At 39.8% G+C, this 14808-nt stretch overlaps 1 protein-coding gene across 1 annotated transcript in view; it reads right to left on the bottom strand.

The window, feature by feature from the left end:
• Positions 1-248: 248 nt before the first annotated feature.
• Positions 249-14808, bottom strand: part of LOC116481549 (uncharacterized) — a 63042-nt gene continuing 48482 nt past the window's right edge. The window contains exons 3-5 of the mRNA XM_032174270.1: positions 10338-10466; positions 9219-9384; positions 249-1059 (exon numbers count right to left, since the gene is read on the bottom strand). Coding sequence (XP_032030161.1) covers positions 10378-10466 — 89 coding nt within the window. The 3' untranslated portion in view covers positions 249-1059; positions 9219-9384; positions 10338-10377. The remainder of the gene's footprint in view (positions 1060-9218; positions 9385-10337; positions 10467-14808) is intronic.

The raw sequence follows: 14808 nt of genomic DNA, 5'->3' as shown, positions 1-14808 counted from the left end.
TTGAACACACTGCCAAAAATGTGGATTTCTTTTTAAAGCATCCAGATGTTTTATGTCTGTAAAGCTGGGCTTTTGGAAGCTGTTTATTTGTTGGTTTATATCAGGACAAGAAAGAGTACATTGCCTTCTTGAATCTCATTCAAGTCATTTCCAGAGTCTGAGAAACGCACCACACCTTCAAATACCTATTCTTGATTCTTTAAATGTTTTGTGTTGGACTTTGGTTGACGGTATCAAAGCTAGATTTATTTTAAAACAAACAAAATTTTATTTTAAGCAAAGTCAAAATGTTAAATGCCATTGCATACAAATTAGGGAATGGAATGGAGGACTGGAGGGATTATTAGAAACTGACTTTTTATGACCTTGATATTTCCCCACAAACACCAAAGGGAAATCAACCAGGAACTTTATGTCCTTCCGCCTCTGTGTGCCTACATGTGTCACGTGTTAGAGCTGTCTCTGTCATCTGTATACAGCTGTCTCTGTACGCAGATTCCACGATGACCATCAGTGATGGAGACTGGATTATTGAGGTGCAAGCTAATTAACTTTTGATTCATTTTTACTATCATTTATCTAAAAGAGTTACAGCACCGAGGATTTGGCTCCCATGGAAAGATCATGAACCACTTCACTCAGCTACCTTACTTCTGGAGATATTTGACCAGCTTTAGGTCATAAATAGAAAAACTTAGTGTTTCCATTTGGCAATTCATGTCCCTTAAGAGCAGAGGTTTTTGACTTCGTTGACTGCTGTGCTCACAGTGCCTAGAAAAAGACAGCCCATGCCTGTTGCTCGTAACATATCTGCTCAATGAATGACTAAATGCTTCAGACCAGTATTATGAATTGCCTCCATTTTGAGCATGAACATTAGATCCAGATTACCCAAATCGCAAATTTTGTTATTGTCTGTTTGTGTGTTAAGATGAAAAATAGACTTTCCCACAATGATGAGTGAATTGTTCATAGAAATAGTTTGATTACAACGAGGAAGAGTTCTGTACTTGAAACTTCGTGGCAGTGGTGAAGATGTCTCTGTCTCTGATGAGATCCCTGAGAGATACCATGAATTGGTATCCACCTTCTTATATATATTGGAATCTGTTCATACATTCAGAGTAGGCACTTTCCCAAAACATTTTAAGCTTTTATGTGGTTCTGTTTGTTTTTTGAGACGGAGTCTCGCTCTGTCACCCAGGCTGGAGTGCAGTGGTGCAATCTCGGCTCACTGCAACTTCCACCTCCCAGGTTCAAGCGATCCTCCTGCCTCAGCCTCCCAAGTAGGTGGGATTATGGATGTATGCCACCGTGCTCAGCTAATTTTTGTATTTTTAGGACAGACAGGGTTTCACCATGTTGCCCAGGCTGATCTCGAACTCCTGACCTCAGGTAATCTGCTCGCCTCAGCCTCCCACAGTGCTGGGATTACAGGCGTGCGCCACTGCACCCAGCCATATTTTAAGCTTTTAAATGTTGTGCTTCATTATTTGATCCATGGGTTGTCCAGAGAATAGAGCAGAGTTTGTTTGGTTCAATTATTTTGGGGTAGGAAGTAGAAGGCGCAGGAGTTATTTATTGGTAGTGACTTTTATTTTGTATCATTAAGTAAAACTTATAATTTGTAGTTAGAATAATAACTACTACCAGTACTGTTATAAAAACAACTACCAATTATTGAGAGTTATGTACCAGGTACTATGGCTTCACAAAGCTTTATGGGATGGGTAGTATTCTTTCAGTTCTACAAAAGAGGTAACTATAACTCAAAGACTTCCACAAGAATGTAGAGCTAGTAAAATGTTACAGTTGGGATTTTAACCCAGATATGCTAGATATATAGTTTACGTAATTCGGGTTAACAAATCCTAAGTCCTGCTTTTCATTTTTGTGAATGAGTCATCAAGCATAAGAAGTTATGCAAACCTTAATGAACTACGTTAACCTTCTCATAGGCTTCCAGAAAACAAATAACAGAAGTGCACAGGTTACCTTAAAGGTGCACTGTTTACATCCCAGACTAAATCAGTGCTCATACAGCTGCTGAGAAAACTACACGAGAGCTTGAAACAGAAGGGAAGGATCTATAATGCTACACTGTACTTAAGTTTAATATCAAATTAAGTTTTTTGTTTGTGCCTTTTTCAACCAATGATGTACTTGAAGACACGCAGTTTCCTAGGGAAAAAATAGTTCAAGAACTTCCAAAGTTATGCTTAGATAATGTGTAAAGAAGACTAACAAAGAAGAGATATAACTAGAAGAGATTTTAAGAATCACTCGGCTAATCTTCCTACTTTGTGCACTATTTGTACCAAGAGATAGGGAGGGAAATCATGTGGTAACTATCTTGTACTGAATGGTATTATATAAGCAATGGACACATTCAGGAGAGGATTACAAAAGAAATCTATGGAGTTCCTGAGTGGTACCTCACTTAGTGCCGCTTTATTTTGTGCTGTCAACAATGTTGTGTAGTTAAGTTCGGCTCTCTTTATTTATATATATATATATATGAGTCAGCCACTTTCCCCATGAAGATTAAATGAGATAATGCATGTAAAGTGTTATCTAAACCATAATGTGCCATGCAAGTATTAGATATTGTCAGGGCCCGGGAATTTATAAGAACTCTCCAGTATTCTATAAACAGGTTACAAGCCAGTGATATAAGGCTGCTTGAACTACTGTGCAGGGCATTTGTAACATCATCAAAGAAAAAAATGGGCGGAGGAAGGATGAAGAGCTAATCGGTGAAAATTTTTCTAGTTCTTAGAAGATTTCACTTCTATTTCTCTGAACTAATGTGTAATAAATCTTTCACTGGCTTCTGGCTTTCCAGGACCTGGAAGTCAAGCTTCCAACAGACTGGAGTTGAAACTGGTAGCAGAGAAGAAGGAAAAGTTGGTCTCTCCTCTAAAGGATGTTGTCATTGGGAGGGTCTTAGCATAAGAAGCAGTTGTTTGACCTTGAGGCTACCTGAAGGGTTTCCTCAATCTAACTGTGCCCAATTACTAGCAGTTTTCACAGCAGTATGTTTCAGCAGCTCATCAAAGAATAGAAGCAGACAGTAAAAAGAGAGGGGCCAGGATGGGTTTCAGTGGTTCTGAATAAGTCAGGCTTCTGGTGATCAGCAAAGGAAGAGCCTGGTTTCCATAAATCAGAGAGGTAGTTAGCAAGGGTGAGTTGGGACTTAAGGGAACTTTGCGTTGAAAGCCCAAAGACTTGTACTTGTGCCTTAATTATACAGCTTAGGTCCTCAGAGAAGGGTGTGACTTAGAGTAGGTGAGGCTATTCTGTCAGCTGACCAGAGAAGAAAGCGCTGATCTTATAGGCATCAGAAACTGAGCTTGGCTGAAGATGAAAGTATATACTCCTTTTGGGTTTCCCATCACTCAGCAGAGTAATGGTTGTGTTGGTATTTAGCTGTCTGAAGATGTAAAGAAGTGTCTTCTATTCTGGTGGAATATTAACAATCCCTGAACCTCTCATAATCAAGATGTCATGTGTACCGTCACATCAGACTAATTGAACTCAACAGGTTGGTGGGTGAAACTTGGGCATTTTATTTTTAAGCTTTCCAAGTGATTCCAATTGCAGTCAGGTTTAAGAACGATTTACTTAAAAGTTTTAAGATGGAAATTTGCAAAGGGCTGCTATTCAAGTCACTGTTCCTATAGCTACTTAGCTGTTTATGATCTAAGACGACACCTGGATATGTGTCAAAGGTCAATTATTAAGAGGATCTGGCACTGAAAACTGATATCATCCAGGTGGGCCTTCTAAGATAATAACTTGCTATGAAGCTTCATGTTCGTTTCCACATTAGGAATGCAGAGGCAGCATATCAGGAGGAAGCTGGCATGGTCTGATTCTAGAGCACATGCTGTGCGCTCTATTTCTTTATAGTACACAGAGGAGCTTCGGGACAAGGCCCTCCCCACTCCTCCGAATGCCCACATATCAGACTAGGGGGATACTTCCTTTTGAAATTAGCCAGCCTGCCTCTGTCACTGACTGTTGCAAATGACTACTGAATTTATATAAAGTTCATTGATGTTCCTTGTTGGGTTTGAGATTATAAATTTTTTCTGCCAGGCTGTCACTGGGAGTAGACTGGAAAGCTGGAGACAAAATTCCCATAGCTCTGGTAGGCATAATGACTGGCATAACAACTAGAGACTGGATAGTTCCAAAGAAACTCAAGAACTTAAGAATGTTAACATAAGGTAATGAAGGCAAGGGATATGTGGAAGGAAGCCTATTGAAGATTCCAACAATCTTGACTATAGTTTTGTTGCTTTTTTTTCATCTTTCTTTACCCCTTGTGCTAGCATCTCTGCCCAGTTCAAAAGGTTATGAGAGACCAGCTAGAGCAGAACTGGCCAGAACCTGGAGTTTTGACCAACCACCAGGGGCTGATCTTTAAAATGTCTGGACTTCTTAGGAAGTCCAAGAGTAGCTGACTGGTGGATAACTAAGCAACAATGCAAAATAGGGCTCCACGGCTGTCTAGCAACAGACATGGGTAGAGATCCAAGATGGAGGGCATCTGGTAAAACACAGTAGATCACATGAATCTCCAGTCTTGAGCCCCAGAAATGGGGGAGCTGGCAGGGCGCTAAGAGAACCTGTTGTAGGGTGCTCAGAACAGGGGTACTATACAGGAAAACAAGGCAATGAGTTGTACTTGGGCACATGGGCAGGATGAAACACATTAAAATGGACTTGTCCTATGAAATCAACCTTGAGCCCAGCCTCGAGAAATGAGAAAAGAGTTTGTCCAGGGGCCAAGGGGACTTCACGCTTGGCTGATGAACTCCTGGTCTACAGCTCCCTGAATTCCCCTTACCCAAGGTCAAGATGAGTTCCAGTCATGTCAGGGCTGGACCTCTAGGTTGGGGTTAAGTGGTTCCAGCTTCTATATAGAGGCAGGAAGCCAAAAGGATCATTACCATAAGTATTTTTTTTTTTAAATTCACAATTCTACTTTCCGCCCTCAACTACAATTTTGTTATATGGACATGTTTTAAGAGTATGTGCAGAGGATAAAGATTAAATAAACTTTTGCAAGTCAAACACAGTTAAAGGCTACTTCACTGTGGCCAAATGACTTTCTGTAAAGGCCAAAATTACTTACTGTAGAGAACAACCAAATGCATTTGATGCTCTTTTATGCTCTAGAATATCTAATATTATGTAGAGCACATAATATACTTTAAGTGAGGGCATATCAATACACACAAGAAAATCATAGCTATGAGAGAAGCGTATAATTGATATGATATTTGAAATATCACTACTATCCCCATTCAAGCTTATTTTAAAGTGTGCACTGATTTTAATTTTTTTTTAAGTTTCTGCAAAACTTTATTCTTGTTTTCTCTCTTTAAAATTGTAAATCTTAAATATTTAGAAGATATCTTGCTGTCATGTAATATCCGATATTCACACACACACACGCACATAGGTACACAAATACACACAAACGGAGACTTCCAATGAGAAAGCAACCTTGAAAAGGGAGTTTGGGGAGTGCTGTGTTAACCAACATATTGCTGAGTTAGCAACTAAATAACCAGCTACATACATCCCTTTTGTATCATTGAGTAGTGTGCATTCTTAAAGTGATAATGGAACTAAATTTGGAGAGAACAGGCCCTTAAGTTTCAATTTGTTTGTTTCACAATCACAGCCTCAAACTGAAGGGAAAATTACGCTGCAGTTTGATAAATAAAGCACTATACATTCAAAAACAAAATGCAAAATGAAAACTTTTAGAACTTCAAATAATCAAGGATCTTAGATTAATTTCATCAGTGGTTGAGAGTTTTTTTGTTGTTGTGAATTTGCTGGAGAATTTAGTATGAAAGCACTCTAACTAGTGTCTGATTATATCAGTGTCTCTATTTCCTTTTAGAACACACATCTGTTGTTGTGGGGGTTTTTGGAGAGGAGAGTGTGGTTGTGGTTATTATGGAAATACGGCAAAACCAAATATTTTAAAGCAGATGAGAAGAAACCCACAAACAGTTGGCTCACAAATGTTGTAGCGCTTTCCACACCCAGGCATAAAGCAAGCCGCAGCGGCAGCAGCAGCAGCGTTCCTGGTGGCCTCTGTTTTATCTGTTTCAAACACTCGGCTGCTCTTGTTAGTTAACTGACTGGAGATTGTTTTCTCCCTTTATCCCCTCTCTCTCTTTTTAATTGTTGTTACTCTGTTTTGCCTGAAAGCTGCAGTATCTCACTGTTCATTATTCCCTGTTCAGTCAAATCCTGTCCAAAATTAACTCATTGTGTGCTGGAGTGCTTCTCAAGCTCTCTTTTCTTACAAGACACACAGAATAGATCTCACTGTAGCTCTTTTAAGAAGTTTGCATATCATACGGATAATTCTTTGAATTAACTCAATGCTGACTTCACTGGGCTGTGTTTCTTTAATATTTACAACTTCTAACTAGAAATATTTCTAATTATTAGTAAGAAATTGTTATAAAGTTCTAAAGTTTCAACCATTTTAATCCTCTCTCTCACTCTTTCTCTCTCCCTCCCTCTCTCTTATATAAACTTAGTTCTGCAGACCCTGTTTTCACTTTAGTTTCTCTTTTTTATTTACTTGGAAATTTTTAAAAGAGTCTTCTGAGTCTCCAAACCAAAGCTATAAGACAGAAAAAAAAAAAAGCCATCAGTCAATACAGCTGGGGAACTAGTTTCTCATATCAGCATCAAATTCCAAGGTATTCAACTTGAACTAAGTGCAGCCATCAGAAAAACCATAGAAATGGGGAAGTTGCTGTTGGAAATTAATGATTATTTGCTGTGTGCGTTACAGTTGCGGTTTCTACCACATTTTATTGTGATGTTTTATTCTTATTCAGTGCAACAGTAATTGGGTCTTAAACATGATAAAGTATCTTAAAGGCTGCATTGGTAGCTGAGCTGCCTACAGCAGGTTTTTAACTCTAGTTAAAGAAGGTTAATCAAAGCTAATGAATCTGTTTTATCCATTGCCATGAGTTTTTTTTTTTTTTTTTTTAAATGTGCCAGGAGGTGACAGAACTAAAATCCGAATTGTTCAGCTGTGAAGGCAAATACATTTTTGGCATAATGATTTTGCAAGCCTCTTTGATGGCCCTGGTCCGTGGATGGCAGGTACGTGCAAGCTCTGTAGTTTTCTTATCTTTCTACCACTGCTCACTCTTCTGCCTTTAAAAAATATGAGCCTTATGAAAATACAGGAGAGGGAATGCAATCCCACACTACAGCCTTCAGTGTGAGAATATCAAGAGACTGTTGCATTCAGAAGTTCAGAATAGCTCTCCTCTTTATAAAAGAATATGAGGAGCCCCTTAATAAGGCCAATTCATTAGAACAAGTATTTGTTACTAAAACACACCACGCAGGACCACAGGGATCCGAGCCAGACAGCACGGCAATTAAAGTTGCCTCCCTTCCAAACGCAGGCGGCCCACCAACTCTCACCCACGAGTTCTGCTTTGTTTTCCTATTAGAAATGTGATTGAAGAATGCAAGTTCATAATTTGTTCATGCAGCAGAAGACTAGTAACTCTCTGGCTGCAACATCCTTTTATACACTTTAAATCGGAATTTAAAAAAAAAATTCAGGTTGCTTGTGTGTGTCCTTTCTGAAAGCGCAGGAGGAGCAAAACCTTTTGCTCTGGGAATATACCTTGCTGCCTAGAAAACATTGCCTAGTTGCATTTGAAAAAACGCTCAGCGAGAGACCATCCTCCAAATATCTAAAATCACAGTAGTGGAGGGTTTTTAATTTTAATCCCAGCGTTTACAGAAAACACACACACACACACACACACACACACACTCAGCCTGCAATGACACCTTTCCCCTCCCCTTTGGTGCTCTGCGGAGCTTTGGAATGAGATTCATAGCGACTCAGGACTGTTGCTGGCAAGGAAAACCCCCTGCCTACCAGACAGAAAGAGGGGCGGGGAGGGTCATTGTGGCTTTCCCTCCTGCTCTCTTTTTAAGCCCAAATAATATTTGTACTTTGGGGGGAGGGTGCAAAAAAGGGATCAAGATATGAAGCAAGGGAGAACCCAAAAAGCGAGGGGGAGGAAAAAGCTCAAGGAGAGAGACCAGCTTTGGTCCAAGAAAGGGCCTACATCACAGGTTTCAAAAGCACCTTTTTTCAGTTTCACAAGCCACAACCCCCTTGATGAAAACTAGTTGCGAAATTCAGCGCCTGTTAGGCCTCAGCTAATTAGAAAAAATGGGCTTTTTTTCTTTTCCTTTCTTTCTTTAGCACCTTTTCTTTCAAGCATTTAGTCTCAGGAGGGGGATCCAGGCTCTTGGCCGGGCTGTTTTGAAAACACGCCTTTGAATGCCTCTCCCTAATTCACGCCTTTTGTTTTTCAGCTTTTGTGTTTGCCAGTTTGACCATATAACGTTATACATCTGGTGTATAGCTTGTTGGGGGCTTTTTTCTCCCAGGGTTCCTATGCATTCCCTATAGGACCCTCCTGAGCTTCAATTTGAGCGATCGTGTAACATAAAGGGGGTAAAGGAGAGCCTAGGAGGCTGGGGAGTTGGGGGAAGGAGGGAGCAGGAGAGGGGAGGAGGCCTGGGGGAGACAGAGAGAGAAATGAGTGAAACATAAAAAAAAAAAAAAAAGTTGAAAAGAATTCTTTTGCTCTCTTCTTTTCTTCTCACTGTTGCGACTGGACCCTGAGTCAGCCGGCGACGAGGCCTTGGTGGGAAAATGACGGGGCCACAGAATAGATAACTCATTGGAATTCTGGCAACATATTCGTAAATAAAACAAAAGTGGGGAGGCGGGCTGGGGGAGGGCGTGTGTTCCTGGGGAAGCGCAGAGCTGCACAGGGCAGGGCTAGGAGGACATTTCCAGGGCCGGCTCCCTGCCTTGCCTCTTGCAGGGGAAATCTAAGATGGTCAAAGGAAAGGAATCCAACGGTTTTGCCCAGGCTTGTTTAGCAAAGCTCTTGCAGCTGGAGCTGTTTATTATTGCAGCTAGGAAGATGCTCTTCCAAACACACTTCCCAAGCTGAGAGAGCTGAAATAATCTATCCTATTTCTTCAGAGCCTGCACGGTCTGTGCCTCAGAAAGGGGTTTCTGTTAAAAGAGGAACATTCTTGAACATGGTTATTCTTCCCCCAGCTCCTCAAGAAGAGGCATCCCCCAGATTTAGTTTGCAGATCTCTTTCCCAACTCTTACCTCCCATGCACACTTGATAAAACAGCTTGGATGCCGCTTACTTGGAATGATGATACCGATGTAAGTTTCCCGACTTAAAAGCTCCCAGTCTTCTAGTGGATTTTGTTGCTATTGGTGCTCATTGATGGGTAGTCTTGTGGATGAGCTCTCATCTCAATTTCCCCATCTGCAAAATGGACATATCTTAATATCGAAGTCACAATTCTTAGTTTTCACATACCCGGATGGTTACTTCTGTAATGAGTCTATTTCATATTTTTGTTTAATATATACATAGTGTGTGTGTGTATCTGTGAGTACATAAAACCCATTATAAAGATATAGTGTATATTTTGGTGGTTGTGATTTTGTATGTCATCCAACTGCTCTAGAATAACTCTGCAAGCCTGATTTTGGCTGAAAGTAAACCTAGAATAAATAGGAAGACAATATGTTTGTGGCGGTTGTTTAAAGCTAATACCAGCAGCTTTTTCTTTTCTTTACTGCTGAACAATTTCAAAAGCAATACTAGGCATGAAAGCAAAACAAACTCATTTCAGTGCAAAGCTTATGAGTTATTTGTGTTTCCCTGAATTCAGGGAGGGGGTGGATGGGTTGGAAACTTGTTTTAAATATAGAAATGGGGAAAATACAACAAACTCCACAGAATATCTTGGAAGGTTCTGCAGCTTGAAGTGCAGAGTTTATTACAGATGTGATGTAACTTGTGGGTATAATTTTCAAAACTAGCTGAAGAATACACTGTGAGAAATCGTACCAAAAGTACCATTTTCCCCAATATATTTCTAACTCAGGTTACCAGCTGATTAACCCCTTGAAAAGAGTTTCTCTAGGTGGAAATCTATATCCCTGTCTGTTCTTAATCAATCCAGCCACATGACCAATAATGTGGATGCATGGGTTAACACAATTAAATTAGCAAATGTTTGGAAGGAAATGGTAAAATTGGTTTTTAAAAAGATGTTTAACAAAGATATTTTGCTGTTCCAATCAGACACATAATTATACAATAGGCTATTTTCGGGAATCTATTTTTTCCTAAATGTTAATCAGACCAGAAGAAAACGCCTGTTAGTCCACATTGGGATATGCTGTAATTCCCTTGGAAAAGTAACTTACCTTAGGGAAATATTTTACTTCACAGAAAAAGACTGTTTATTTACTCTGAATTCTTTCCCTTGGTTGTTGTCTGGTTTTTGTTTTTGTTTAAACTGGTCTCAGAACATGGAGAAGTACGACCATCGTCAGCTGAAACAAAAACAAAACAAAACAAAAAAACCACGGACTTGAGCTAAAATTCTTAAATGAATTGTTTAGCTTCAAAATGTAAAACTGTCCCAGCAAGAATGTCACAAAGTGTAAGCACAGAAGGATCTGTATTTTACTGAAAACATTCTTTATATAACACCCACAAAACACGAAAAGAATGAGCCACCCTTACTTATATTACAATGTCTGTATTTATTATCTTTTCAAGTGTGCTTAACAAGTTGATACCATTCTCTAAAAGATTTTTTAGTTTGAGACTCCTAACTCATCCACCTGCTCTCCTAGGTCACAACCGTAAGTCCAGAAAAAGGCGTGCTTTATGTTTCTGTGAAAACTGGCTTTATTTCTAGTTATAAGGGAGGCTGAACTTTTAGGTCAACTTGGTGCCAGGTAGCAGCAGCAGCAGGAGCAATGCGAAAAAGAAAAATGGCAGTTACCCACTTAAGAAAATAACGTTCTGTTGCTCGACAAACACCCTTTAAATTTTAGCTATTAACAGCTCTTACAGAAACAGGAACTGCCAATAACAAACTTGATTTCTAATGTCCCTAAGGTAATAATAATCACTAATTTGACTATATCCCAGCTGGCCTATACAGCAGTTTCTATTTTTTTTTTTTTTTTTTTTTCCAGCAGGGAAGACTTATCTTTCTTTGGGAAAAAAAAAAAAAAAAGGTGGGGAGTGTGCTGTAAAGTTAAGAAGGAGTGTGGAGAGAAAACACATGGAAATTTAATGTGAAAGTTTCTTGTTGCAATAAAGCTGTTAGGTTTGGCATGTAGACTGTTATCAGATGGTTCCTTTGACATTACTTGAGCCTTTCAGTAAGTAAGACAAGCCTGAAGGATTAGGTTGTCAACTTCAGCCTGTCATCTTTGAGCAGAAAAAAAGAATTGCTTTTCTTTTTCTTCCTTCCTTTCTTTTTTTTTTTTAGGTTGCATCTTCCGTCACCACCTTTGAGCTTCGGAGACCGCAGCAGAGGTAGTTAATAGAAGACAACCTCAGGCCCACACTGATCATGGGAGTCTAGCTTTTAAAGATAAGTGAGCCAACCAAGCTGTAAGGCTAATCACCCTGTGCACGTATGAATTTATCTAAAGAGGATTTCATGTGGAACCCCGGAGCCGGCCGCCAAACGGATGACTGCACACTTTAAGAAAGTTCGTGGGACTTCTCCCAATCAACTGTCAGGCCACATAAAGGGTCTGGAACGCGCTGACTTAAGCAAACAATATTTAGCCATCTAAGGGATACCGTAAGGCCCAAGATTTTGCTTTGTTGGCGCTGACAGGAAATATTGATACGTATCAAGTAACGCTCCTGATGCAAAAGGGATCTGTGACTCCTTTCGGCACTAGCTCTATTTAGGAAACTGTCTTGTGCTTTAAAAGAAAGCACAGGTGGGATCAGGGACAATGTCAAACCCAGCACCTCACTGGGTACTTTTCCAGCTTTCCTGGGATCACAATTTCATGAAAATAGGAACTGAGCTAAAGTTGTCTCCTTTTTGAAAAAAACCAAATGTATTGGAATTTGAATTTGCAAACTCTCAGAATGTCTAGCTGACAAGTGAACCCTGCCCATAACCCCAAAACTATTCCTTAAATTTATTAACCCAGGAAACCTGCCACTGATTAGGTTTGGGTGTGTTTCTCAGCTTTTACAATAGTCTAAACTATATTACAACTATCTGGTTACAAGGCCTAAAAAATAAATAGAAATATGTGGCTGTTAAGTCGCAAATCCCCTAAACAGGACATGTGAGTCAAAACTCAATTTTTTGTGAGAAATAATGTCTGTAATCCTATCGACTCATCACTTTTAGACATTTATGGCTTTAATTACAGGGGAAAAACTGTAATGTCCTGTCTTGGGAAAATTTGATAGGGAACATTGTGCTGTTACCACAGAATAAAGGTTGGGTTGGAGGATTTAATTTAAAAAGGAAAAAGAAAGAACCCTATTTTATCAGAATACTCTAAACATTCTCCATCAGTAATGTTGTGCCTGAGGTGGTATCCTTGAAGATGCTGGAGGTGGCGGTGTTAATGAAATACCCGTTGGCATTAAATAGCATTTCTGGAATCCTGGTTGTAGTGCTAAAAAGGAAAGTGAATTTTGTAACAGCACAATAAACAAGGGGAACTAAGAAGAAAGAACCCGCTCGTTCTGTAAGGAAGATCGCTTCCAGTTAAACAAAGAAATTTAGGGTCGTCTGCTTTTCATGAAAATCACATACATATGGCCTTTGAAATTTGTCACTGAAGATGGTTTTGCTCTAAGGTAAAATTCACCACTTTATAGCTTTTCAGCTGCAAGTCTCTGGATTTTTTTTCTTCTCTCTTTTGGCCTGCAGCCCAATATGAATGTATGATCACTAGCACAATAGTTAAACATCTGAGTCTTTTTGAAGTGTCTTCAATGTTACAATGATGTGATGGTTGAGTGCCTAGCAGTCAGTTTAGGAAAGACTGCATTCTGCCCCCTAGTGGTAGAGATTAAAGTTTAATGGCTGCTCCATAATACGTAATGCCTTTTTCCCCCCCTCTTTTCCATATGTTAAGGATATAGAGCAGTGTGGGAGTTTTGTCATAATCTGTAAAGTGTACATTTTAAACAGGAAAATTTCTAGACTGAACGGACAGGTTTACGAGGCACAGGGTCATTTGATGTATGTTTTGTGTACTCTGCTGTGCTTTGCCAAACAATATACATTACCACTATAAACAGACATTGTCCCTAATACAACATTCCTCCTGGGAAAATTTTGGGACTTCTTAATAGAAGCTATTAACCAAAAAGTGCATGGTGTTGCCAAAATTATAATATTATACACACACACACACACACACACACACACACATATTCAAAGAAAGCATCGTATATTGTCAGATACTGTGGAACTTCACATTTCTTTGCAGATGACCACTTTTTGTACAGGAGGTAATAAAAACAATTTGCACTAATTATACCACTTACTAATCCACAGGTCACATTCCCTTTGTGTTCAAGTTCATAAAGAAAACCACGCACACCCAAAGTAAGGGTTTGTGATGTCCACAAGATTTTGATGTGAGAAACGTTGATCACATACAGCTTTTTTTTCAGCTGACAGCAAAGTGGAAGACATTCATTTGAGTTTTTATCGTATCCTGGGTTCTTGCTTGTTTGTTTTTCATCTCTAATGTAGAATTCATATCTTGCATGCAGGCAAGCATTGGAAGGCACACAAAATCAAGCACCCATGATATAGGCATCATCCAATGAGTGTGTGTTTAGGTCCTGCAGAAAAGAAACCCCATGTTGGAGGAAGACGGGACACACCAAGGAGAAGGAGGAGGAGGAGGAGGCATCCGTGGAGAGTGGACAGGCGGGACAGCTGGACCATGTGTAATGTGTCAGTTTGCTTCTGTGCCACTATTGTGTTGCTGATGTTGGAATGCAGGGAAGGCGCTAGTTTATTGAATAAGGAGCCATGTAAATTCCAGCTGTCAACATGTGATCACTCCCTCGGACAAAGAGAGAGGTTTTTCTCCTCACTCATATTTGATTTCTAGTCACAGCTACACATTTTCCAGAGCCCTCGTTGCCACCAGGCTACATCTGAGTAGCCGTTGGCGAGCCTTCTCTTTTCAGATTGGTTTTGCAGGGTGAGTACCTGGCTTGTAAAGGTGTGTTGGCTGGCATTCAGATGACACATAGTCAGAATTAGTTCAAAAATAATGCTATGGCTGTAGTGATAACAAATAATCAATAGTATTTTTAAAGCAGAATTTTTGCTATTGTTTGATTTATTTCAGTATAAAAGGCAAATGCTTTACCCAAGAAGAATAGTCCAAAACAAAAATTCATACACTAGGTAGCTTTTCTTATTGTGAGGCATGTCAACTGGGTTGTAACCATGTCAATCTATGCCTTTCTTTAAAAACTGCTCCAGGGAACCACAGGTCCACAGAGGGACAGAGAGGCGCTCACTTCTTATCTTGCTGTCTTGCTATTTAGCTCTGTACCCTCGCCATGTGGTTTGAGAGAGGCTGCTGACATTTCTGAGATTTTGAGTGGGGTTCTGGGAAGCTCTCTACAGACTGGAAGGGGAGGAGGAAGAGGAGGCCGAGGAGCGGGAGGAGAGGAGAAAAGCATTCTCTGGGTAAGATCAACTCCAAAGCAGCTTGAGTCTCATGGGAGTTTAATTACAGGAAAAAAAAAAAAATTCATCCTTGTTCACACAGGCAAAAATTATTCATATCTAGGAGATCTTGGATGCCAGTATTTTTTTTTTTTTATAATGGGAAACATAGAACATTTTGTGGTGTGTGGCAAAAT

The sequence above is a fragment of the Hylobates moloch genome, unplaced genomic scaffold, assembly GCF_009828535.3.
Source record: "Hylobates moloch isolate HMO894 unplaced genomic scaffold, HMol_V3 SCAFFOLD_14, whole genome shotgun sequence".
NCBI lineage: Eukaryota > Metazoa > Chordata > Mammalia > Primates > Hylobatidae > Hylobates > Hylobates moloch.
Note: the sequence above shows the minus strand (reverse complement) of the source record. Positions and strands in the feature narration are given on the sequence as shown.